The sequence below is a fragment of the Coregonus clupeaformis genome, unplaced genomic scaffold (assembly GCF_020615455.1).
Source record: "Coregonus clupeaformis isolate EN_2021a unplaced genomic scaffold, ASM2061545v1 scaf0619, whole genome shotgun sequence".
Taxonomy (NCBI): Eukaryota; Metazoa; Chordata; class Actinopteri; order Salmoniformes; family Salmonidae; genus Coregonus; species Coregonus clupeaformis.
This window is the reverse complement of record NW_025534074.1, coordinates 78,760-102,853: the sequence shown is the minus strand read 5'-3', so window position 1 is coordinate 102,853 and position 24,094 is coordinate 78,760. Positions and strand designations below refer to the sequence as shown.

At 41.0% G+C, this 24,094-nt stretch overlaps 1 protein-coding gene and 1 long non-coding RNA gene across 2 annotated transcripts; both read left to right on the top strand.

The window, feature by feature from the left end:
• The first annotated feature begins 5,417 nt into the window (after nucleotides 1-5,417).
• On the top strand, nucleotides 5,418-6,764 carry LOC123485232. Its single transcript, XR_006658944.1, has 6 exons — nucleotides 5,418-5,477; nucleotides 5,729-5,875; nucleotides 5,996-6,141; nucleotides 6,250-6,386; nucleotides 6,511-6,604; nucleotides 6,695-6,764. It is a non-coding gene; the product is annotated as an uncharacterized LOC123485232 (long non-coding RNA).
• A 2-nt stretch (nucleotides 6,765-6,766) lies between these two features.
• LOC123485231 lies at nucleotides 6,767-8,895 on the top strand. Its single transcript, XM_045216140.1, has 5 exons — nucleotides 6,767-6,807; nucleotides 6,896-7,119; nucleotides 7,211-7,382; nucleotides 7,516-7,643; nucleotides 7,770-8,895. The coding sequence occupies exons 2-5, from the start codon at nucleotides 7,018-7,020 to the stop codon at nucleotides 8,019-8,021; spliced, it is 654 nt and encodes a 217-aa protein (XP_045072075.1). The 5' UTR covers nucleotides 6,767-6,807; nucleotides 6,896-7,017; the 3' UTR covers nucleotides 8,022-8,895.
• Nucleotides 8,896-24,094: the final 15,199 nt, after the last annotated feature.

Sequence of the window (24,094 nt, the reverse complement as noted above, 5' to 3'; positions counted from 1 at the left end):
TTTGTAAGCACCACAGCATTTTAGGCAGCCATTGTTCAAAATGTGTTCATACATACAGTACAATGGGAGGGCGTGTGGAAGGAACAGGGGAGAACCAGGAGTTTGATCTCTGACTTCTATTTAGGACTGGGATCCCTCTGTGGGCCGGCCTTTTCAGAATATCTCTCAATTCTCTTTTAAACATGCTAGAAACATAAAGGACAGCCTAGTAAGAGCAGATTAATATGTTCCCCCTCAGCATTTCCTATCCACCCTCCCCTCAAATAATTGTGAGAACTGTAATGTGATGACCAAGGGGGATTTCTTTCTTTACCCTCATCCTGGAAATATAATGTATGTCCTGGGTAGAATTTCCTGTAAAACAAAATGTGTGGTATATTTCCTGATGTGCCCATGTGGCTATTATTATGTTGGAAAGTCTAAGAGAAAATTGAAAGTTGAAAGAGCAACATCAGAACTGGTGACGAGAAATCCCCTGTGGCCAGAAACTTTAATGTGGTCGGACATGATGTGTGCCAACTTGAGGTTCAAGGGCTTATTAGTTGTATAGCCATTTAAGAGAGGAGGTGATAGAGAATAATTGTTGTTACAGAGAGAGACATATTATATCCATGACTTACACACAGAGAGAGACATTTTGCCATGACTCACGTCGGTAGCCATGAAGCGCTTCGAAAGGCTGGTTATGATTCACATCAACACCATCATCCCGGAAACCCTTGACCCACTCCAATTCGTATACCACCCAACAGATCTACAGATATTGCAATCTCAATCGCACTCCACATTGCCCTTTCCCACCTGGACAAAAGGAACACCTATGTGAGAATGTTGTTCGTTGAATAAAGCTCAGTGTTCAACACCATAGTGCCCACAAAGCTCATCACTAAGCTAAGGACCCTGGGACTAAACACCTTCCTCTGCTACCGGATCATTGACTTCCTGACGGGCCGTCCCCAGGTGGTAAGGGTAGGCAACAACACATCTGCCACGCTGATACTCAACACGGGGGCCACTCAGGGGGGTGTGCTTAGTCCCCTCCTGTACTCCCTGTTCACCCACGACTGCGTGGCCAAGCACGTTTCCAACACCATCATTAAGTTTGCTGACGACACAACGATGGTAGGCCTGATCACCAACAACGTTGAGACAGCCTATAGGGAGGAGGTCAGAGACGAGGCAGTGTGGCGCCAGGACAACAACCTCGCCCTCAATGTGAGCAAGACAAATGAGATAATCGTGGACTACAGGAAAAGGAGGGCCGAACATGCCCCCATTAACATCGACAGGGCTGTAGTGGAGCGAGTCGTGAGTTTCAAGTTACTTGGTGTCCACATCTCCAACAAACTATCATGGTCCAAACACACCAAGACAGTCGTGAAGAGGGCCCGACAACGCCATTTCCCCCACAGGAGACTGAAAAGATTTGGCATGGGTCCCCAGATCATAAAAAAGTTATACAGCTGCACCATCGAGAGCATCCTGACCAGTTGCATCACCGCCTGGTATTTTAACTGCTCGGCAACCGACCGTAAGGCGCTACAGAGGGTAGTGCATACGGCCCAGTACATCACTGGGGCCAAGCTTCCTGCCATCCAGGACCTAAAGTGAGGGGAAAAAAGTATTTGATCCCCTGCTGATTTTGTACGTTTGCCCACTGACAAAGACATGATCAGTCTATAATTTTAATGGTAGTTTTATTTGAACAGTGAGAGACAGAGTAACAACAACAAAATCCAGAAAAATGCATGTCAAAAATGTTATGAATTAATTTGCATTTTAATGAGGGAAATAAGTATTTGACCCCTCTGCAAAACATGACTTAGTACTTGGTGGCAAAACCCTTGTTGGCAATCACAGAGGTCAGAGGTTTCTTGTAGTTGGCCAACAGGTTTGCACACATCTCAGGAGGGATTTTTTTCCACTCCTCTTTGCAGATCTTCTCCAAGTCATTAAGGTTTCGAGGCTGACGTTTGGCAACTCGAACCTTCAGCTCCCTCCACAGATTTTCTATGGGATTAAGGTCTGGAGACTGGCTAGGCCACTCAGGACCTTAATGTGCTTCTTCTTGAGCCACTCCTTTGTTGCCTTGGCCGTGTGTTTTGGGTCATTGTCATGCTGGAATACCCATCCACGACCCATTTTCGATGCCCTGGCTGAGGGAAGGAGGTTCTCACCCAAGATTTGACGGTACATGGCCCCGTCCATCGTCCCTTTGATGCGGTGAAGTTGTCCTGTCCCCTTAGCAGAAAAACACCCCCAAAACATGTTTCCACCTCCATGTTTGACGGTGGGGATGGTGTTCTTGGGGTCATAGGTAGCATTCCTCCTCCTCCAAACACGGCGAGTTGAGTTGATGCCAAAGAGCTCGATTTTGGTCTCATCTGACCACAACACTTTCACCCAGTTCTCACCCAGACGGGCCTGTATATGTGCTTTCTTGAGTAGGGGGACCTTGCGGGCGCTGCAGGATTTCAGTTCTTCATGGCGTAGTGTGTTACCAATTGTTTTCTTGGTGACTATGGTCCCAGCTGCCTTGAGATCATTGACAAGATCCTCCCGTATAGTTCTGGGCTGATTCCTCACCGTTCTCATGACCATTGCAACTCCACGAGGTGAGATCTTGCATGGAGCCCCAAGCCGAGGGAGATTGACATTTTTTTTGTGTTTCTTCCATTTGCGAATAATCGCACCAACTGTTGTCACCTTCTCACCAAGCTGCTTGGCGATGGTCTTGTAGCCCATTCCAGCCTTGTGTAGGTCTACAATCTTGTCCCTGACATCCTTGGAGAGCTCTTTGGTCTTGGCCATGGTGGAGAGTTTGGAATCTGATTGATTGCTTGCTTCTGTGGACAGGTGTCTTTTATAAAGGTAACAAGCTGAGATTAGAAGCACTCCCTTTAAGAGTGTGTTCCTAATCTCAGCTCGTTACCTGTATAAAAGACACCTGGGAGCCAGAAATCTTTCTGATTGAGAGGGGGTCAAATACTTATTTCCCTCATTAAAGGGCAAATCAATTTATAACATTTTTGACATGCGTTTTTCTGGATTTTTTTGTTGTTATTCTGTCTCTCACTGTTCAAATAAATCTACCATTACAATTATAGACTGATAATTTATTTGTCAGTGGGCAAACGTACAAAATCAGCAGGGGATCAAATACTTTTTTCCCTCACTGTATATACTAGGCAGTGTCAGAGGAAGGCCCAAAAAATTGTCAAAGACGTCAGTCACCCAAGTCATAGACTGTTCTCTGTGCTACCACACGGCACGCGGTACCGGAGCGCCAAGTCTAGATCCAAAAGGCTCCTTAACAGCTTCTACCCCTGTCACAAGAATTTTGTTATCTCAATGGTTGAAGACAACTAATTCTCAAGCTTTGAATAAGGCTCTAGTTAATAATGAATTAAACAAAGTCCCATTTCTGCATTAGATCAGTATTTTATTCATGAGAGCTCTGAAAATCATCCAATGCACAATGTTTTTTATACCTTTACTACGCCCCTAAGTGGGCCAATGAGAAAGCTCCTAGCCCATATTTAGACAACTATCATATGTCTCTGTTAGCTTGCACACCAACCTATTGTTTCTTCCTGGATCTATTTCACACTCCAGCTGTGTTCGTGTGGTTGCTTTTCTGGTTCCTCCAGTATCAGGTCACACATACACAGACTTCCTTTACTGGTTTCACAAGACACAAATACTCTGTTGCTGGGCAAATATGCATCTTATACAAGCACATATGATTAACTCCCTAAGCTCTCTCACTGTCCTCACCCTAGGTGGGGACATGTTTTTCAGTGTCTAGTTTCACATCCTGTTTTCTGTTGTTGGTTTCACAGTTGCACTCTGCTTGCATAGATATAAAAAATGAGTCAATGAGTTGTACTTCTAACTAAGCTAAACACATTATCAGATGATTGTCTTATGATTCTATCACATTTCTACAGTTTCAGGGTGGAATACTTTAGTCATTACCTTAAACATACAAATTATTCTATCAACCCCCAAGCGATAAGTCTGCTGAACAATTGATAAAATGGCCACCCGAACTATTTGCTTTGACCCCCCCTCTTTGTTTTACACTGCTGCTCGCTGTTTATTATTACTTTCACGTCATTTAGCAGACGCTCTTATCCAGAGCCACTTACAGTTAGTGAGTGCACAGTAAAAAATGGGGTGTTAATATTTCAGAGTAAAGTTATTTTAACCCAGATAGAGTATTTTCAACATTTTTGAGAGTAAAGTTGCTCTATCAGTGGAGTTAAAAGTGAGTGTAAAAATCTGCAGATACGCAGTGACAATTTCAACTCTACAGCAGTGATGAATACCCGCCACTCTGCTTTGCTGAAGTTTGGCACGTACGTTGGTGGAGGAAGATTGCGAAGGAGTAGCTAGGCCACAGATATTGCTAGGTAAGTTACATCCCCGTTTTTTCAACACCAAACCAGTATTTTTAACTTTACATAATTTTAGAGTTGTGCTGATGTCAAGGTCATATTTTTTTACGAGTTCCATGCGGCGGTCCCCCTTGCAGTGACCTCGTCATCAGCCAGCTAAATTAGCTTGTAAGTTCAGATGGTTGACAGTAATAACTGTTATATGATATACCCATGGAATATGTTTGATATTTTTGTGAATGGCTTGCTGTTTCATATGGCTAAAAATAGGTAACGTTAACTTAGCTAATCAGTTCGTTTGAAGGACACCACCGTTTGGCATGAGCGCAGATTGTGCTTGTCATGCGGTTAGCTAGCTTGCAATCAGTATCGGTAACTGTCTTTCTTTGTGTTGCAATATTTTCACGAATGAAGTTTGTCAGAATGGTAAATACGTAAAATAACGTTCGCTAACAACAAAACATTTATACAGATAGTATTGTTAGCTAACGTTATTGTATAGCTTCCCAGGCTTCCTTACACTAACGTTAACTGTTTTTTATAAAGCTATATATAACGGTAATGTTAGCATGCTTCTGATAGTTAGCCAGCTAATGTTGGTGTTATAAAACGATAACTTAGATCACTGATTTGCATGACGGGTTTGTTTAACATTGCTTAACCATTTTAATGGTTAGCTACTGTTCGAACTAAAATGGCTAATGAGCTAGCTAACTTTGACACATAGCTAGTTATTTGGTAGCTAATGGGACAATGTGCCTCTAAACTTGAACTAGCCTACACCCATTTGCTGCAGAAAATGGCAGCTTAACGTTATATTCAACCAGCACAACTTTGTCTACTTCAGCCTTTGTAATTGCAGTGTAACGTCTAAGTAATGCATAGTGCATTGCGTAGCTAGTACTACTGAGATAAATGGATAGTTAGCTAACGCTTAGTTGAACCAGCACTAAATTATGATTTTGAATATATATTTTCTTTGTTAACAGAGGCAAAATGCTGTTGCGTGTTCAGCTCGGGAAGAGCAGAAATACGTCAAGCTGTCTGAGCTGACATTCAATGCTTTCTTGAAAGAAGGTAGGTATAATAGGTTAAAGCAATACATATCACCCTAATGACAAAATAATACAGCATTAAGCTATTATCTTATGATATCTATTTAGGTCTATAGTCATTTCTGCTGTGCTTTATATTTTCAGTAACATAAAATCAGGTGCAGATCCTTGTCTTTCATCATTTTGTGAACACATGAGGCAACCTTAAGTATGAACTTGGATTCTTGTGAGAAGGGAATGCATGTTTTTCTTTTTTCTTCTTTTTTTTAACAGTGTGTCTAAAATTCAACATACCAGAAAGCAGAAAGCCAGACATTAAGGTGTATGACCAGTCTGACACAGAAGTTGACTCAGATGTTTTTGAAGAATTAGTAAAGGAGTCACCTGGAACTTTCAGAATCATGCTGGGCAATGGACTTGGTATTCATTCATTCAATTAGTTTTTTAGTTTAAAGGCCAGAATGAGAACCTTTATTGTCTTAAAAATAACAGTTTATTGTAATATGTTTCTATGTTTTGCACAAATTTCATAATGAACAGATACCTCTCATTCATCATCATGCTCGGGTACATCTGATGACACCATCATTCTGAATTTCACTGTGTGTGACGATGTTGAAGAAGTAGCGGCTGGCGAAGGAAGCCAGCCTAAAAGGCCATGCCACATAAACTATGAGGCAAAAGCAGTAAGTGGTGAACATTGCTGTTAAGTCCAATCTGAATGTTGTTTCATCATGTGACAGCATTACATATTGTTTTACAATTACGGAAAGCACATTTCTTTCCACCTATAGCTGATTGAAAAAATCCTAACATCAAAGCCTGGTGGTGAACGCATTATGCAAGAGTATGGAAAAACCAAATCTCTGACAGATGCCACCAGAAGACAGATGATCAACATACTTGCTGCTGAGATGACAGAAACACATGGGTAAGCATTAAGCATATAGATGGGCTGTAAAGAAACATTGTTATTATTTTCCGGTTATTAATTATGTAAAATGTGTTGTGCAATATCAATTCAGTGTGATGTTAACTTTGAATTCATATGCTAGGACATCCCCCCCCAAAAGTGTCAGAGTGATGTATGCACAGGGGATAGTAGCTTTGTTTCCCTATCTAGAAGACCCATACTCACAACATGGATATGTAAGTAAATGGGTTATTGCAACATTATGCACATATTCACTCTATGAAATGGGAATAGTACTCCTTTATAATTTATTTATAATAATATAGGATCATTACTACGATCCGGAGAGTGGTTCCGGATACCTTGCATGGCGATTGAAGACCATACAAAGAAAAAACAGCAGAGGAAAGAGGTGCCTCAGTCAGCAAATCTCCTAAAGGTATGTTTTCTGATCAGTGACATGTAATTATAATGGTGACCTGTGAATTGTACAGAAAGGATTTCTTAACACTGTATTTTGTCTTAAGTTGGTGGGCCAGGCCGTGATCGTCAGCCCTTCACCTATGACAGAGAGCCATCTGATGAGGATGTGGAAGCAGCTATTGCTGTTTTGAGACACTCTGCTGATGAAAACACTGTCCGTGAGAAGATGAAAATGACCTTCATATATCGGCAAGCAATGGTCAACGATGAAGCCAAATCATCAGATGTCTTCTCGGTCTTCCCAAGATTTCTGGACACACCAGGACTGGTATGACAACTTAATTCACTGCATCACCAAAAATATCCAATGAAGAATAAGGTAACACTCATTATTTCTGTCTTTGTGTGTTACATTGCAGATAGAACAAGATTTCAGACTTCTGTTTGGTGAGGCCACAGCCAACAAATTCTTGGAGAAGTGGCCAACCACTTTCAAAGCAAAAGTAATAAAGGAAAGCCATGGACTTGTATCCACCACAGAACTCTTGGATTTGATGCGCAATGCTGAGTCAGCTGCTGAAGTTGAGAATGGTATGAATGAACTGTTTTACATTTTATGTGGATAATGTAGGTGTGCATTATATGTCCATAATGGTGCAAGTTGTGAATAAGAATGTTATGCTACGGCACAATGTTAACCAGGTTTTTATTTACTTATTTGTAGGCTGGGACAGTGACATGTCTGCCATCTTGCTGCTGCTACATTTGCTACCACCATCTGCACAAGGTAGAAAGAGGCCGGGAAAGATGTCTGCATATCAAGCTGTAGATCAGCTCATCAGATTTCAAAAGGTATGCTTAACAGTTGTTTAAAATATATATTCCATCATCTCAATCTTGTGCACAGTTTGAGGTGATCTTATCTATTGTCAGAGGTTAGTCACCAAAACAATTCTGTTGAATGTGTTTTTTTTGTAGGTTGGAACCAGTGTGCAGCAGCATCTTGACAACATCACCCAAAGCAGTCAGCCCTACCTTCTCGCCCAGGGATCCACACAGAGCAGCATTCACTCCTACTTCATTGTGGTTGACAAGCATGCTCTTCCATGCAAGGCAACAGGTTCAGTAGGAGCTTTTGACGAAGTCTTTAAAGCCCATTACGTATTTGGTACGTCATACAGTTCTTCCTTGAGCAGCTTTTTTCACTTTTGTGCAAACAACCATCTATAACATCGACATGGGGGAAACAAAGGAGACTCCTAGAGTTGCTGAGTTGCGAGCAAGAATGGTGCGTTAGTTGAGATAAAACTATGAAGTGTTTTCTTTGCAAAAGTGACCATGGAAGTCCAAACAACCTTGTTAAGCACCTTAAGATAATTCATGGGCTATGTACAGGCAGGACTCTTTTTCTGAAATGTGGTCAAGAAGGATGCTCACGTTCTTTTGGTAGCTTTTCTGGTTTTAGAAAACATCTTAACAAGTGCCACGGAGAAAGTTTAGTAGATTCTATAGAAGATGATCTTTCAGACCCTCAAAGTACCGTCAACACCAGTAATATTTCTCATGTTGAAGTGTCGACTGAATGTTTAGAGGCTGAGTCAGAGTTATCTTCGCCATACATTGTAAATAGTTGTGCAGCTGTTATTTCTGATCTAAAGGCAGCAGGTGTTGGTCAAAGTACAGTAAATACTGTAGTGATTTCCATGGAAGAGATTGTTCAAGATATTCATCAGCATGCTAAAGAAACAGTGATAAAGCATGTATTTAGTAATGAAAGAGAAACAGAAATGTGCAAGAAAGTTGAGGCGTGTTTTGAGGGGTTAGAGAATCCTTTCACAGTTCTAAATTCGGAATACAAGCGATCAAAATTTATGACTGCCAAGTGGGAAATAGTAGAACCAGTTGAATGTGTGATTGGTTCAAGATTTGACACAAGACGAAATAAAAAGACTGGAACATATGATCAGGTAGTAGTTCAAGATAAATTCATGTATATTCCAATTTTATCTACACTGCAGTCAATATTTAAAAGTCAGTATTTTGCAGAAATGTTGCAAAGCTCAGCTACCAGCAACTCTAGACTGAGAGATATTTGTGATGGATCTTTTTTAAAAGTCACCCCCTGTTCTCAACTGAGAAGCAGACAATACAGGTCCAGATGTTCTATGATGATTTTGAGGTCGCCAACCCATTGGGTTCCAAGCGAGGTATTCATAAATTGGGTGGAGTATATTTTACTTTAAGAAACTTCTCTCCAAAATGGAATTCTTTTTTGGCTAACATACACCTGTGCGCCTTATTTCATACTCAAGATGTTAAACGATATGGTTTTAGTGAAATTTTTGCTCCCATTGTTCGAGACATTAAAGTGTTAGAGAGCGATGGTATTGAGATTCCATTATACAGTGGTTATGTACGTGGCACTGTAGTACAGGTAACAGGTGATAATTTGGGTTTGCATAGTTTGTTTGGTCTGGTGGAGTCTTTCAGTGCAAGGTACTGTTGCAGGTTCTGTTTAGCAGAAAAGGAGGACTTTCAAACAGAATTCTCTGAAGATTCTTCCAAAATAGTTTTACGCACCAAAGATATGCATACTGCTCACTGTCAAGAAATGGCTTGTAATCCATCCCTTCCGTATGTTTTTGGTGTGAAAAGGTCATGCATATTAAATTCATTGAGGTATTTTCACACAACTGAGAACTTCTCAGTTGATGTGATGCATGATGTGTTAGAAGGGGTTGGCCAGTACGAATTGAAGTTATTATTTCTGTATTTGAATGAAAAACATGTTACATCAGGAGAAATACATTCAAGAATACAAAGTTTTGATTATGGTTTCACAGAGAGAAATAACAGGCCTGTGACTGTTAATTTAAGTGAAGGATCTAATGATCTGGGACTGAATGCAATTCAGTCCTGGTGCTTACTTAGGAATGTTCCTCTTATCTTTGGAGATTTGGTAACTTCTACTGACCAACACTGGGGCCTGCTTCTTTTATTATTGCAAATAATTAACATTATATTCTCGCCCATGTTATCTCAAGGTCTATGTGTATATTTAAAACATTTGATTGTTGATCACCATACACTGTTTAAGAAGTTGTATCCTCAGAAAAACTTTTACCAAAGCACCATTTTCTTATCCACTATCCCCGCTGCATCCAGAAAATAGGGCCTGTACTTCATAGTTGGTGTATGAGGTATGAAGGCAAACATATTTTTTTCAAAAAACAGCTTAAATCGTTTAAAAATATTACCAAAACGCTGGCAAAAAAGCATCAGAATCATATGGCATATAGTTGGCGAAGATCAACAACTTTTAGTCGGTTAGATATTGGTCCAGGAAAAATGGTGGCTTTAAATATGGTAAAAGGAGGTTCTGAAATTGCTTTGGCAATGCAAGTGCCCAGTAGCATTCAGGTTATGAAGGTTAATTGGGCTAAACATAATGGGTATGTTTATCGCAAAAAAAAAAAAAAATTAATCCATGCATTTGTTACTTCTAGGTTAGACTACTGCAATGCTCTACTTTCCGGCTACCCGGATAAAGCACTAAATAAACTTCAGTTAGTGCTAAATACGGCTGCTAGAATCCTGACTAGAACCAAGAAATTTGATCATATTACTCCAGTGCTAGCTTCCCTACACTGGCTTCCTGTTAAGGCAAGGGCTGATTTCAAGGTTTTACTGTTAACCTATAAAGCGTTACATGGGCTTGCTCCTACCTATCTTTCCGAGTTGGTCCTGCCGTACATACCAATACGTACGCTACGGTCACAAGACGCAGGCCTCCTAATTGTCCCTAGAATTTCTAAGCAAACAGCGGGAGGCAGGGCTTTCTCCTATAGATCTCCATTTTTATGGAACAGTCTGCCTACCCATGTGAGAGACGCAGACTCGGTCTCAACCTTTTAAGTCTTTACTGAAGACTTATCTCTTCAGTAGGTCATATGATTGAGTGTAGTCTGGCCCAGGAGTGTGAAGGTGAACGGAAAGGCTCTGGAGCAACGAACCGCCCTTGCTGTCTCTGCCAGGCCGGTTCCCCTCTCTCCACTGGGATTCTCTGCCTCTAACCCTGTTACAGGGGCTGAGTCACTGGCGCGCTGGTGCTCTTTCATGCCGTCCCTGGGAGGGGTGCGTCACTTGAGTGGGTTGAGTTACTGACGTGATCTTCCTGTCTGGGTTGGCGCCCCCCCCCTTGGTTTGTGCTGTGGTGGAGACCTTTGTGGGCTATACTCGGCCTTGTCTCAGGATTGTAAGTTGGTGGTTGAGGATATCCCTCTAGTGGTGCGGGGGCTGTGCTTTGGCAGAGTGGGTGGGGTTATATCCTTCCTGTTTGGCCCTGTCCGGGGGTTTCTTCGGATGGGGCCACAGTGTCTCCGGACCGCTCCTGTCTCAGCCTCCAGTATTTATGCTGCAGTAGTTTATGTGTCGGGGGGCTGGGGTCAGTTGGTTATACCTAGAGTACTTCTCCTGTCTTATCCAGTGTCCTGTGTGAATTTAAGTATGCTCTCTCTAATTCTCTCGTTCTCTCTTTCTCTCTGAGAACCTGAGCCCTGGGACCATACGTCGGGACTATCGGGCATGCTGACACCTTGCTGTCCCCAGTCCGCCTGGCCTTGCTGCTGTTCCAGTTTCAACTGTTCTGCCTGCGGTTACGAAACCCCCTACCTGTCCCAGACCTGCTGTTTTCGACTCTTAATGATCGGATATGAATTGCCAACTGAGAGACCTGAGCCCTAGGACCATACGTCGGGACTGCCGGCCGTGGTGACTCCTTGCTGTCCCCAGTCCGCCTGGCCTTGCTGCTATTCCAGTTTCAACTGTTCTGCCTGCGGTTATGGAACCCCTACCTGTCCCAGACCTGCTGTTTTTAAACTCTTAATGATCGGCTATGAAAAGCCAACTGAGATTTATTCCTGATTATTATTTGACCATGCTTGTCACTTATGAACATTTTTGAACATCTTGGCATGGTTCTGTTATAATCTCCACCCGGCACAGCCAGAAGAGGACTGGCCACCCCTCATAGCCTGGTTCCTCTCTAGGTTTCTTCCTAGGTTTTGGCCTTTCTAGGGAGTTTTTCCTAGCCACCGTGCTTCTACACCTGCATCACTAGCTGTTTGGGGTTTTAGGCTGGGTTTCTGTACAGCACTTCGAGATATCAGCTGATGTATGAAGGGCTATATAAAATAAAATTGATTGATTGATTGGTTATCTGTGGCGAAGTTGACTCTGAAGTGCCCTTGTTTTATCAGATTGAGTCAGTTCTGATAATGTGTGAAAAACTGTTACTACTCACAGTGCCTTTAGTTACAGTAACTTTTCAAGAACATTTCCATGCATATGAGGTGATCAGATCAAAGCATGATTTAGTTTTTTTCATGTCGACAACCTGCACTACCCTAGACCTTTTGACATACAAAGGTCATATGGAGGAAATGACACAGCTCTCCCTTGTTGTGCCATATTGCTTTCTCTGGTGAACATTTTTATGATGTTATACTTCTGTCATAGACAAGGCAATGGGTGTACAATGTAAATTCACGGACATTGAAATTATACTTTTTTTTTCAATAAATGTGGGTGCTCTCATCTTGTATTATTGTGCTTTGTTTTATTTGATAGTATTGATATTTCTATAATTCAGTAACACTACATCATATGATTTAAATTAAAAAAAAAAAAACACTGTAGAGAAATGAAAAGTAAATATCATTACACTTTAAAGTGTCATTTTTTAAAGTAAAATTGTAGTTGACTTAACTCTATACAGTGTAATCATATTACTCTCAACAGTGTGATTAAACTACAGTGTTAAATATTTTGACACATTTCATTGTTATTTTTTACACAATATGGAGTAGAATTAACTCTAAAAGTTTTACACTGACCAAAGAGTACATTTTACACTGATTTTGAGTGGGACCAAATGTTATCTGAAACAGAGTTAAATTCAACTCGATAGGAGTTAAATTAACACTTCTGTTTTTACTGTGTGCATACATTTATTTATATACTGGAATCGAACCTACAACCCTGGCGTTGCAAATGCCATGCTCTACCAACTGAGCTACATCCCTGCCGGCCATTCCCTCCCCTACCCTGGACGACGCTGGGTCAATTGTGCGCCACCCCATGGGTCTCCCGGTCGCTGCCGGCTACGACAGAGCCTGGATTCGAACCAGGATCTCTAGTGGCACAGCTAGCACTGCGATGCAGTGCCTTAGACCACTGCGCCACTATTCATAGTCACTGTACCCCTACCTACATGTACAAATTACCTCGACTAACCTGTAGCCCCGCACATTGACTCGGTACCGGTAACCCCTGTATATAGCCTTGTTATTGTTATTTTATTGTGTTACTTTTAAATATTTTGTCATTTTTTTTACTTTAGTTTGTGTAGTAAATATTTTTCTTAACTCTATTTTCTTAAAACTGCATTGTTGGTTAAGGGCTTGTAAGTAAGTATTTCATGGTAAGGTCTACACCTATTGTATTCGGCGCATGTGACAAATACAATTTGATTTGATTTAATATCCATGACTTACAGAGAGATAAATATTATATCCATGACTTACAAACAGAGTAGCCTCGTACGAGCCGTCCTGATCTCTTGAGCTTACATTCTGTTAAGTTAAATATATCAGTGAGATCAGGATGGTTCCTACGAGGCTACAAACAGAGTGTCCTAGAGGCCTTAATGATGAACTCCTGTTAGGTTTCTTCCTGTGATCAACAGAGAGTCCTAGAGGCCTTAATGATGAACTCCTGTTAGGTTTCTTCCTGTGATCAACAGAGAGTCCTAGAGGCCTTAATGATGAACTCCTGTTAGGTTTCTTCCTGTGATCAACAGAGAGTCCTAGAGGCCTTAATGATGAACTCCTGTTAGGTTTCTTCCTGTGATCAACAGAGAGTCCTAGAGGCCTTAATGATGAACTCCTGTTAGGTTTCTTCCTGTGATCAACAGAGAGTCCTAGAGGCCTTAATGATGAACTCCTGTTAGGTTTCTTCCTGTGATCAACAGAGAGTCCTAGAGGCCTTAATGATGAACTCCTGTTAGGTTTCTTCCTGTGATCAACAGGTACTCTTTTCTTTGTTTATTATCTTTTTCTTGTAGAAAAATGTTAATAATGATTGGTAAATAATTAATGTAAATCATGATTGATTGTAAAGAATTAAACAAATTTGAAGTCATCTATCAATATCCAAACACTGAGGAAGGCCACCTCCATTTGTTTTGACCTCTGCTGCTAAAAAAGAAGACATTAAACCTGAAAGAATATTTCAGTGAGTGGGTTTTTCATTTCTTCCAATCTGGTTTTAGACCTGGACATATTTTTCAGCGGCTACACTAGATGAGGTGCTATATTGTTTAGACCAGGGGTGTCAAACTCATTCCGTGGAGGGCCTTGGATCTGCAGGTTTTTGGTTTTTCCTCTTTAATTAAAACCTAGACAACCAGGTTCGGGAGTTCCTTACAAATTAGTGACCTTAATTGATCAATCAAGTACAAGGGAGGCACCATGGAATGAGTTTGACACCTGTGGTTTAGACCACAAAAATCATTGCGCTGCTTTATTTATTGACCTGTAGAAGGCATTTGATACAGTTGATCATTTCTTACTTTTTCTAAGGTTGTCTGAAATAAGCCTAGATCAGGCATCTTTCAATTGGTCCAAAAACTATCTAACGGACACAATGTGTGCTTGCTTAATGACGTTATCGAATCTAGATTCATCAATAATACGAAAGGTGTTGTAGTGTCGAGTAAACGTTGCTAATTATGCTGTGTGACAAGGAGAACCCGCTGACACTGTATTTTTATCATAAGGTTTATTCATAACAAAGGGTTACAGCGTCGATTTACAGATACCTGCAGATACCCGGAGAATAATAGCCCCATCTCTAATATGATTATTCTGCTTCTCCTCTGTCCTAACTGTGGTATATATCCTATGTAATCTGATATGGGTGTTCCCCTACAGACCAATAACCTATCTCCACACAACAGACTTCCTCTGTTCTATGGTGTTCCTCTAAAACTGAATAAACATCCTCTCAGGTTCCACTTGAAAACATTAGCAAAGTCATAATTCTTCATACACTACAGTGTGCTGCAGGCAATGTTCCCTCTAAACTGCGCAGCCGCGCACTTCCTCCAGGACTGCAGAGAAGAACAAATGCCAGGCCGTGCAGAGACGCAAGAGATTGAATTTAACTGAGTTCGCCCCATTATTTTAAATTAAATAAATGGGTAATTTAGCAGACGCTCTTATCCAGAGCAATTATGGTTAAGTGCCTTGCTCAATGGCACATAGACAGAGTTTTCACCTAGTCGGCTCGGGGATTAGAACCAGCGACCTTTCGGTTACTGGTACAACGCTCTTAACCACTAAGCTACCTGCCGCCCCTATATAGATCAACGTATTTTCTGTGATCGAATCGATATTATATCAGCCCCTTTTCAATGGAACAAACCAAAACATATATAACTTTGCAAGATTGAGTCTGTGATTTTGTTGTAGGCAGAGCCAGTCCGATCCGAGTCTATTGGCGGGAGTAGCCCACGAGCGGTCTTTCAGTCACCTGCGAGTGAATGCGCAGTTCAGATCAGACCGCAGAGCTGCGCGTCTGCACATTTGTTGATATTCTTTGCTAGTTAGCAAGTTATTAGACCAGTTATACATAAGTATAGGTCAGCAATGGGGAATTACTGCTTCCTTTACTGCTTCCTACAAGAGAACAAAACGTGTAGGCTACATTTCAAGCTGTCTTTGAAAAGCCAGTCAGATAAAAAGCCTATGTCTTAATTAAAGAGGCAGTGTTGTATTTTGAGACAGGCTTGAATATGCAAATAAGCCAATAAGCAGAGGGGTAGCCTACGTGTGTCTAATTCTCTGTATGGTAATAATAATTAATATTATTTTGTAAAGTGGTTTCTTGCATCATACAACACAATACAATTTACAGTCACCTATTCGGCCCATGGTGTTACAAACCAAGTAAAAAAATCAAGAGTTCATGTCAAACCTCCCGAGTGGTGCAGTGGTCTAAGGCGCTAGTGTCTGGTCTGTGCCACTAGAGATCCTGGTTCGAATCCAGGCTCTGTCGTAGCCGGCCGCGACCGGGAGACCCATGGGACGGCGCACAATTGGCCCAGCGTCGTCCAGGGGAGGGGAGGGAATGGCCGGCAGGGATGTAGCTCAGTTGGTAGAGCATGGCATTTGCAACGCCAGGGTTGTGGGTTTGATTCCCACGGGGGCCAGTATGAAAAATGTTTATAATGTATGCACTCACTAACTGTAAGTTGCTCTGGATAAGAGTGTCTGCTAAATGACTAAAATGTAAATGTAAGCCCTTCATAATGTAAAAACGTGTTTTAAAGTATCCTGCAATGTAGGCCTGCATTGAACACCACATATAGGCTACTGTAGGCTATATCATAGAAATAAAAAGCTATCTAAAACTGGAAGAGTACAGCCTCAGTGTTCACTGGAAACGCGCGCGGGAAGTTGCGCAAAAGTCTCACAGCCTTCAAGTTTCCGCTCATAAGACCTACAATTTGCTCAGTTGCCAAAAAAACTAGGTATAGAAATAAATCCTGCTTCACTTTGGAAAGTAGAAGGAAGATTGTTCAAGCAACGCTTCTCCCAGTGCTTAATTATGGTGATGTAATCTACATGCATACGGCAGCTTCTGTTTTAAAACCTTTAGCACTGTGTTTTATCACTGGGGAAAATGTTCATATGAAAGTTAAATTAAAAAATGCAATATAAATAAAAATATGCCTTTTGAACACAGCAACCAAATACTTTTTTTTGACTAGAAACATTTGAACTATACAATTTCTCTTCTATATTATGTATCTAGTCAAAACATGTCAATACACCTCAACACATCACCAGTGGGACAATCCAATTTCCTATTCCCCATTATTTTCTATAATGCATATGAATAGATTTTTTCAGTATAAAGGATTTAGACAGGTTTTGTTCTTAGGTAACAATTAAATAAAACAACAAATATATTATTTGTATTTTTTTCTCCATTTTTAAGTGTTTCCACTTGCTATTGGGGAGTGGAAGTAGAGGGGAAGCTTGTGTTACCTTTCTCACACCACTACAGTATTCATTTCAGTAGACCCTTTCCATCCCCCCATTGTTAGAGTCCAATATATGCCCAGGACTATATTGAGGTTCAGGCTGTTGTAATGTCCAGTTGATTATGTAAGTAGTATTGTAGAACTCTGGTATTGATGGTCCATTTGAGGGTGATTCATTGATATGAATATTCAGAGTGAAAGAGCTGAGAATTCATGTGATGGCCACATCTAACACAATATTTCCTGTTGTGTTAGTAAGCACCACAGCATTTTAGGCAGCAATTGATCAAATCTGAGTTTACAAATTAACAGTGAGTCCAAACTCAGCCTGCCTCTCTCCTTCCACACTGAGTCCAAACCTACAGTCACTGGGTCCTGATTGTGACAGTGGAGCCCAGTATGCACTGCAGGATCCAAAGATGGCATCAGTGAAGCTGGAAGACTGCAGTCAAACACTGGAGCTGAATGTCAACATTAAAGATGAAGAAGAGGAGGAGAAGATTAGGAAATCTGTTTCTCATGGTAAGAGCAGGTTCTTTTAGTGATCATATAGAACACCTCACCTGCGACTCATGAAAATACTTCAATTTATGTATTAATTAAATCTACTAAAATGTTTATCTGACACCATAAAGACGATTAAAATATGCAAGCAAGCATTAGGCAATGAGTTGATGTTGACTAGCAAGAATTGGTCTGCTAGTGGAATACTAAAGGTAAATAGATTTAATGACATTGTAAAATTAACGATTCACTTAAAAATAAAAAAAATCTGAGGATCTAGGATTATGTGCCTTGCTCAAGGGCATATCGACAGATTTTTCACCTAGTCAGCTCGGGGATTCGAACCAGCAACCTACAGTTACCTTCTGCCCAAGGTGTGAAGCCTAAGTTACAAGTCAATACTGATATTAACAAAACATTAAGTATCTAAACATGATCAGACAGGAAGAGAAAGACAAAGAATCCATAGCTTGTGTCATGGTCCATAGCTCATGGGATAGAGATAATCCATAGCTTGTGTCGTGGCCCATAGCTCATGGGAGAGGGGAGTAGAGAAAGACAGTGTACACTGAGTGTATTAAACATTAGAAACACTTGCTTCTTTCCCTGCTATAGACTGACCAGGTGAAAGCTATGATCCCTTATCGATGTCTCTTGTTAAATCCACTTCAGTGTAGATGAAGGGTTAAAGAAGGATTTTTTGTGTATGTGTTTCATTCAGAGGGTGAATGGGCAAAACAAAATATTTAAGTGTCTTTGAACAGGGTATGGTAGTAGGTACCAGACGCACACGTTTTAATGTGTCAAGAACTGCAACACAGTTTCCCGCAGTTTCAACTGTTTCCTGTGGGTATCAAGAACGGTCCACCACCAAAAGGACATCCAGCCAACTTAACACAACTGTGGAAAGCATTGCAATCAACATGGGCCAGCATCCCTGTGGAAGGCTTTCGACACCTTGTAGAGTCCATGCCCTGACAAAATTAGGCTTTTCTGAGGGCAGAAGGGGGTGCAACTCAATAATCCTAATGTTTTGTACACTCATTATATATCTCACCACAGCAGGTCAAGAACAAAAGAGAAAGACACATTGAAGCTAAGACCCCTTTAGAACCATTTGAGTTGTTGATCAATAACATTACTGTTGAGTTAACTTCCAATCAGATATCAGACCTACAGTATGTTATCACAACAGGAGCTCAGAGGTGTGACAGAATGGGAGATGGTGAGATAATGCATCATTCAGAATGGGGGATGGTGAGATAATGCATAATTCAGAATGGGGGATGGTGAGATAATGCATAATTCAGAATGGGGGATGGTGAGATAATGCATCATTCAGAATGGGGGATGGTGAGATAATGCATCATTCAGAACGGGGGATATTGAGATAATGCATCATTTGTCACCCAGTACAGCCAGAAGAGGACTGGCCACTGCTCAGAGCCTGGTTCCTCTCTAGGTTTCTTCCTAGGTTCCTTCCTTCTAGGGAGTTTTTCCTAGCCACAAACACCGGAAGCATCCGTGTTTCAGGGAAAGGCAGAGAGGAAGGCAAAGCCTGAAAACCGGAAGCTTCTGGTTTCTGTGGACCTGGTTTAGGCATTTATTTTACGCCTGATACGTTAGGTTAGGGTATCTGTAAAGCACTCTGTGACAACGGCTGATGTAAAATGGGCTTTATAAAATAAATGTGATTGATGTAAATCACACCAACTGACTGGTTCTTCTAATGTTGTTCACACAGGAGACCATGTTAAGACATTCTCTACATCCAGAGAGCAACAGCAGGAAGATCACAGAGCTAAGAGGTCTCACTACTGCCCACATTGTGAGGAGATTTTCCAATTTCTATCAAAGCTAAAAATACACACAGGAGAGAATCTGTATCTCTGCTCTGACTGTGGGAAGAGCTGTAAAATATCAAGGGATCTGGTACTCCTGCTCTGACTGTTGGAAGAGTTTCTCTCAACATGGCCACATAAATGTGAGAATCCTCATCAGTTCTCTGACTAGCTAAGATTAAAATCATTCCATCACTTAATTCTCAAGATATCGTAGAACACTCAATTGTAATCCTATTGTTTCTCACTGTGAGAGAACTGTGCAGAGGAAAGGGAGACATATTTACTGTTTTTCTGAAGCTGAACAAGACAGGAAGCTTAAATGAGCATCACAAAGCTAAATCTGACCTATTCACTTACATGTTTTGTCAGCATAAGCAGCTGTGAAACCTGCTAGAGTACTGTAACAATATTGATCTACTGAATCATTGTAGTTGTTGGGGGTTATCTTTACAGTAAATATAATGCTTTTGTTCAATTCATGGCTTTCAACATAATATATATATATTTTTTATCCACACATTGGGACAAGCCAATTTGCTAGTCATCAATATTCTCTGAATCAAATCAGTGATGGCTGTTTAACAGTCTTACGGCCTGGCGTTAGAAGCGGTTCCATTCTCTCGGTCCCAGCCTTGATGCATCTGTAATGACTTTGTGGCCTTTATCGCAATGGTGATTAACGGCACTGCCAAGGTGGAGAAAATATCTAGGAAGATCTAGAGAATCATTGTGGTTGCGGGCGGAAAGGTTCCTGGGGCTGAAAGATTTCTCGGCAAAAGAGTTACATGGAATATTTTCTCTCAGGTCCTAGAGCCTGAGAAGGGAGATATTGAGAACTAAAAGAAGGAAGAAATTTGAGTTTTGTTTGTTTTGGCAATGTACTATTTTTATTAGGGTGGAGTAAGTTAGTATCACTTTTAAGTATGGATGTATTTTTATTTCATTTATTTTGTGGTTTCAAACCGTCCAGTTGGTGGCGGCAATGCAACTTTTGGATGTAGTCTGCCATAAAACCCACAGAAGAAGAAGAAGAAGATGTCACTGTTGCTCTGTGGTAGTGGGTGGAACAGGAACTTCCGGGGGGTCGCGCAACATTCTTCAGAACAAAGAAAACGACAGGACTGTGCTTTCCGTTTCTCTTTATTACTACAGGTATGTAAAAGCACTTTTAAACTGTCTAATATCGAAATAACGTCATAACATGTTAGATAACAAATCAGTCAAGGTATTATCACGTTTTGGAAAGGTTTTGTGTAATTTTTGTGTCAATCCGAGTGATTGAAGAACGTGAATATTTTAAAGCACACGGCGCGGAGTCCATTACATGTTTTCATTTGTGAGGCTTTTCAGGTTCGTATATAGGTCAGTGCGTTTCGCCTGGGCATGTTCAGTACAAAAACGTTTTGGAAAGTTGCAGATAGAAATACCCTGAATAGAAGTGACATGATTCATTAGAATCAGAGGCTTGTTTGTTCTACATAATACATTTGTATCTGAATGTGGCCAACGTCTCCGTCCTCCTGCTGGACGCAGCCCTGGTACCCGCTTGTCCCTACGGATGTGAAGCTAGCCACAATAACGATTAACCACAATAGTGGAATTTGCGGTTTGCCCTCAAAATAAAAGTCCCTAATTGAAAGTGATGCAAACTGATAAAATAGTGGAATCATGTCATATTTGGACTAGATAACGCTGAACATGGTTTTATTAGTGTCTTAGCTCTTGTTGCAGGACTTTAACTGTGAAAAATCACCTTCCCAGTCAATCTATTGTAGCGCAGCGGTCTAAGGCACTGCATCCCAGTGCTATAGGCTTCACTACAGACCCCCAGGTTCGATTCCAGGCTGTATCATTCGACTGTTGAATAGCTTTCAGGGTTGACCCCATTTAGTCGACTGGTCAATTGTTTGGTCAATAGATGGGCTGTTGGTCAACCAATATTTGTTTAGTCAAGCAGTGGCAAATATACAGTACCAGTCAAAAGTTTGGACACACCTACTCATTCAAGGGTTTTTTTCTTAATTTTTTACTATTTTCTACATTGTAGAGTAATAGTGAAGACATCTAAACTATAAAATAACACATGGAATCATGTAGTAACCAAAAAAGTGTTAAACAAATCAAAATATATTTTAGATTTTAAATATTCTTCAAAGTAGCCACCCTTTTGCCTTGATGACAGCTTTGCACACTCTTGGCATTCTCTCAACCAGCTTCACCTGGAATGCTTTTCCAATAGTCTTGAAGCAGTTCACACACATGCTGAGCACTTGTTGGCTGCTTTTCCTTCACTCTGCAGTCCAACTCATCCCAAACAATCTCAATTGGGTTGAGGTCGGTTGATTGTGGAGGCCAGGTCATCTGATGCAGCACTCCATCACTCTCCTTCTTGGTCAAATAGCCCTTACACAGCCTGGAGGTGTGTTGGGTCATTGTCCTGTTGAAAAACAAAGGTTGCCTACTTTGAAGAATCTCACATCAAATATATTTTGATTTGTTTAACAATTTGTTGGTTACTACATGATTCCATATGTGTTATTTCATAGTTGTGATGTCTTCACTATTATTATCCTATGTAGAAAATAGTAAAAATAAAGAAAACCTCTGGAATGAGTAGGTGTACTAAAACCTTTGACTGGTACTGTATGTGAATTTGGGAAAATCTACTATAGGTTAAGTACCGGCACCTCAAATATCTAGTGCTTGAGCTCCTGTTCCTCTTATAGAATGTTAGCTCAACAGTATTGTGGAGCTCCTGCACCCTAAATATAAACAGTACCGGCACCTATTTCAGTCCAAGTCAAGCACTGAATTAGATGATTGAACAAGAAGAAATATAATATATTTTTAGAGAATAAAGAAAGTGCCAGAACTGTCAAGACAATAACTTTTTGTGTCTGTTTCTCATTGTTACTACAGGACGACTACAATTAAATCTGAGGCCGGTAACATCAATAGTGAGGGCAAACCCAGCGAGCCTCTCTCCTTCCACATCGAGTCCAAACCTACAGTCAGTGGGTCCTGATTGTGACAGTGGGGCCCAGTTTGCACTGCAGGATCCAGAGATGGCATCAGGGAAGCTGGAAGACTGCAGTCAAACACTGGAGCTGAATGTCAACATTAAAGATGAAGAAGAGGAGGAGAAGATTGGGAAATCTGTTTCTCATGGTAAGAGCAGGTTCTATCAAACTAAGTTTGTTGTTCGTTCCAACTTCCCACTGTGCATGAAAAGTTGCAGTAGAACTGTTTCTTGATGAACTGTTTCAATAAGATGGTATGTTATTCCATGCTACTCAGACTTGCATGGTTTGACACCAATTTTGTCAGCATTTGTTTTATTTACTGGGCTATCTGGAGTGATCAGAGAGTAGACTAAAGAAGTGAAGTAGACAAACTGCCAATGTTTTAAAGTTCTAGTAATAATAATAATAATATGCCATTTAGCAGACGCTTTTATCCAAAGCGACTTACAGTCATGCGTGCATACATTTTTGTGTATGGGTGGTCCCGGGGATCGAACCCACTACCTTGGCGTTACAAGCGCCGTGCTCTACCAGTTGAGCTACAGAGGACCACAATAAATGAAATGAGTCTGTGTAGTGTCTAACCCCTGTTATAGTGAGTGGAGGATGTAGCTCAGTTGGTGAGCATGGCGCTTGCAACCGCCAGGGTTGTGGGTTCGTTTCCCACGGGGGCCAGTATGATAATGTAATACTCACTAACTGTAAGTTGCTCTGGATAAGTGCGTCTGCTAAATTACGTAAATGTAAATATATAATTGTCATGACTGATGAGCATACACTCAATTAGTATTTGGTAGCATTGCCTTTAAATTGTTTAACTTGGATCAAACATTTCGGGTAGCCTTCCACAAGCTTCCCACAATAAGTTGGGTGAATTTTGGCCCATTCCTCCTGACAGACCTGGTGTAACTGAGTCAGGTTTGTAGGCCTCCTTGCTCCACACACTTTTTCAGTTCTGCCCACACATTTTCTACAGGATTGAGGTCAGGGCTTTGTGATGGCCACTACAATACCTTGACTTTGTTGTCCTTAAGCCATTTTGCCACAACTTTGGAAGTATGCTTGGGGTCATTGTCCATTTGGAAGACCCATTTGCGACCAAGCTTTAACTTCCTGACTGATGTCTTGAGATGTCGCTTCAATATATCCACATAATCTTCCTTACTCATGATGCCATCTAATATGTGAAGTGCACCAGTCCCTCCTGCTGCAAATACCCCATTTTTTCCTCCAAACATAACGATGGTCATTATGGCCAAACAGTTCTATTTTAGTTTAATAAGACCAAGGACATTTCTCTAAAAGTACGATCTTTGTCCCCATGTGCAGTTGCAATCCGTAGTCTGGCTTTTTTATGGCGGTTTTGGAGCAGTGGCTTCTTCCTTGCTGAGCAGCCTTTCAGGTTATGTCAATATAGGTCTTGTTTTACTGTGGATATAGATACTTTTGTACCTGTTTCCTCCAGCATCTTCACAAGGTCCCTTGCTGTTTTTCTGGGATTGACTTGCACTTTTCACACCAAAGTACGTTCATCTCTAGGAGACAGAACGCCTCTTCTTCCTGAGCGATATGACGGCTGCATGGTCCCATGGTGTACTTGCGTACTATTGCTTGTACAGATGAACGTGGTACCTTCAGGCATTTGGAAATTGCTCCCAAGGATGAACCAGACTTGTGGAGGTCTACAATTTTTTTCCCGGAGGTCTTGGCTTATTTCTTTTGACTTTCCCATGATGTCAAGCAAAGAGGCACTGAGTTTGAAGGTAGGCCTTGAAATACATCCACAGGTACATCTCCAATTGACTCAAATTATGTCAATTAGCC

Bases quoted from the DNA above. Each gene is read 5' to 3' on its own strand.
- LOC123485231 (XM_045216140.1), top strand. From the start codon at position 7,018: ATGAAAATGACCTTCATATATCGGCAAGCAATGGTCAACGATGAAGCC. The intron at 7,120-7,210 runs GTATGACAACTT...GTTACATTGCAG, and splicing joins TTCTGGACACACCAGGACTG to ATAGAACAAGATTTCAGACT. The intron at 7,644-7,769 runs GTATGCTTAACA...TTTTTTTTGTAG, and splicing joins AGCTCATCAGATTTCAAAAG to GTTGGAACCAGTGTGCAGCA.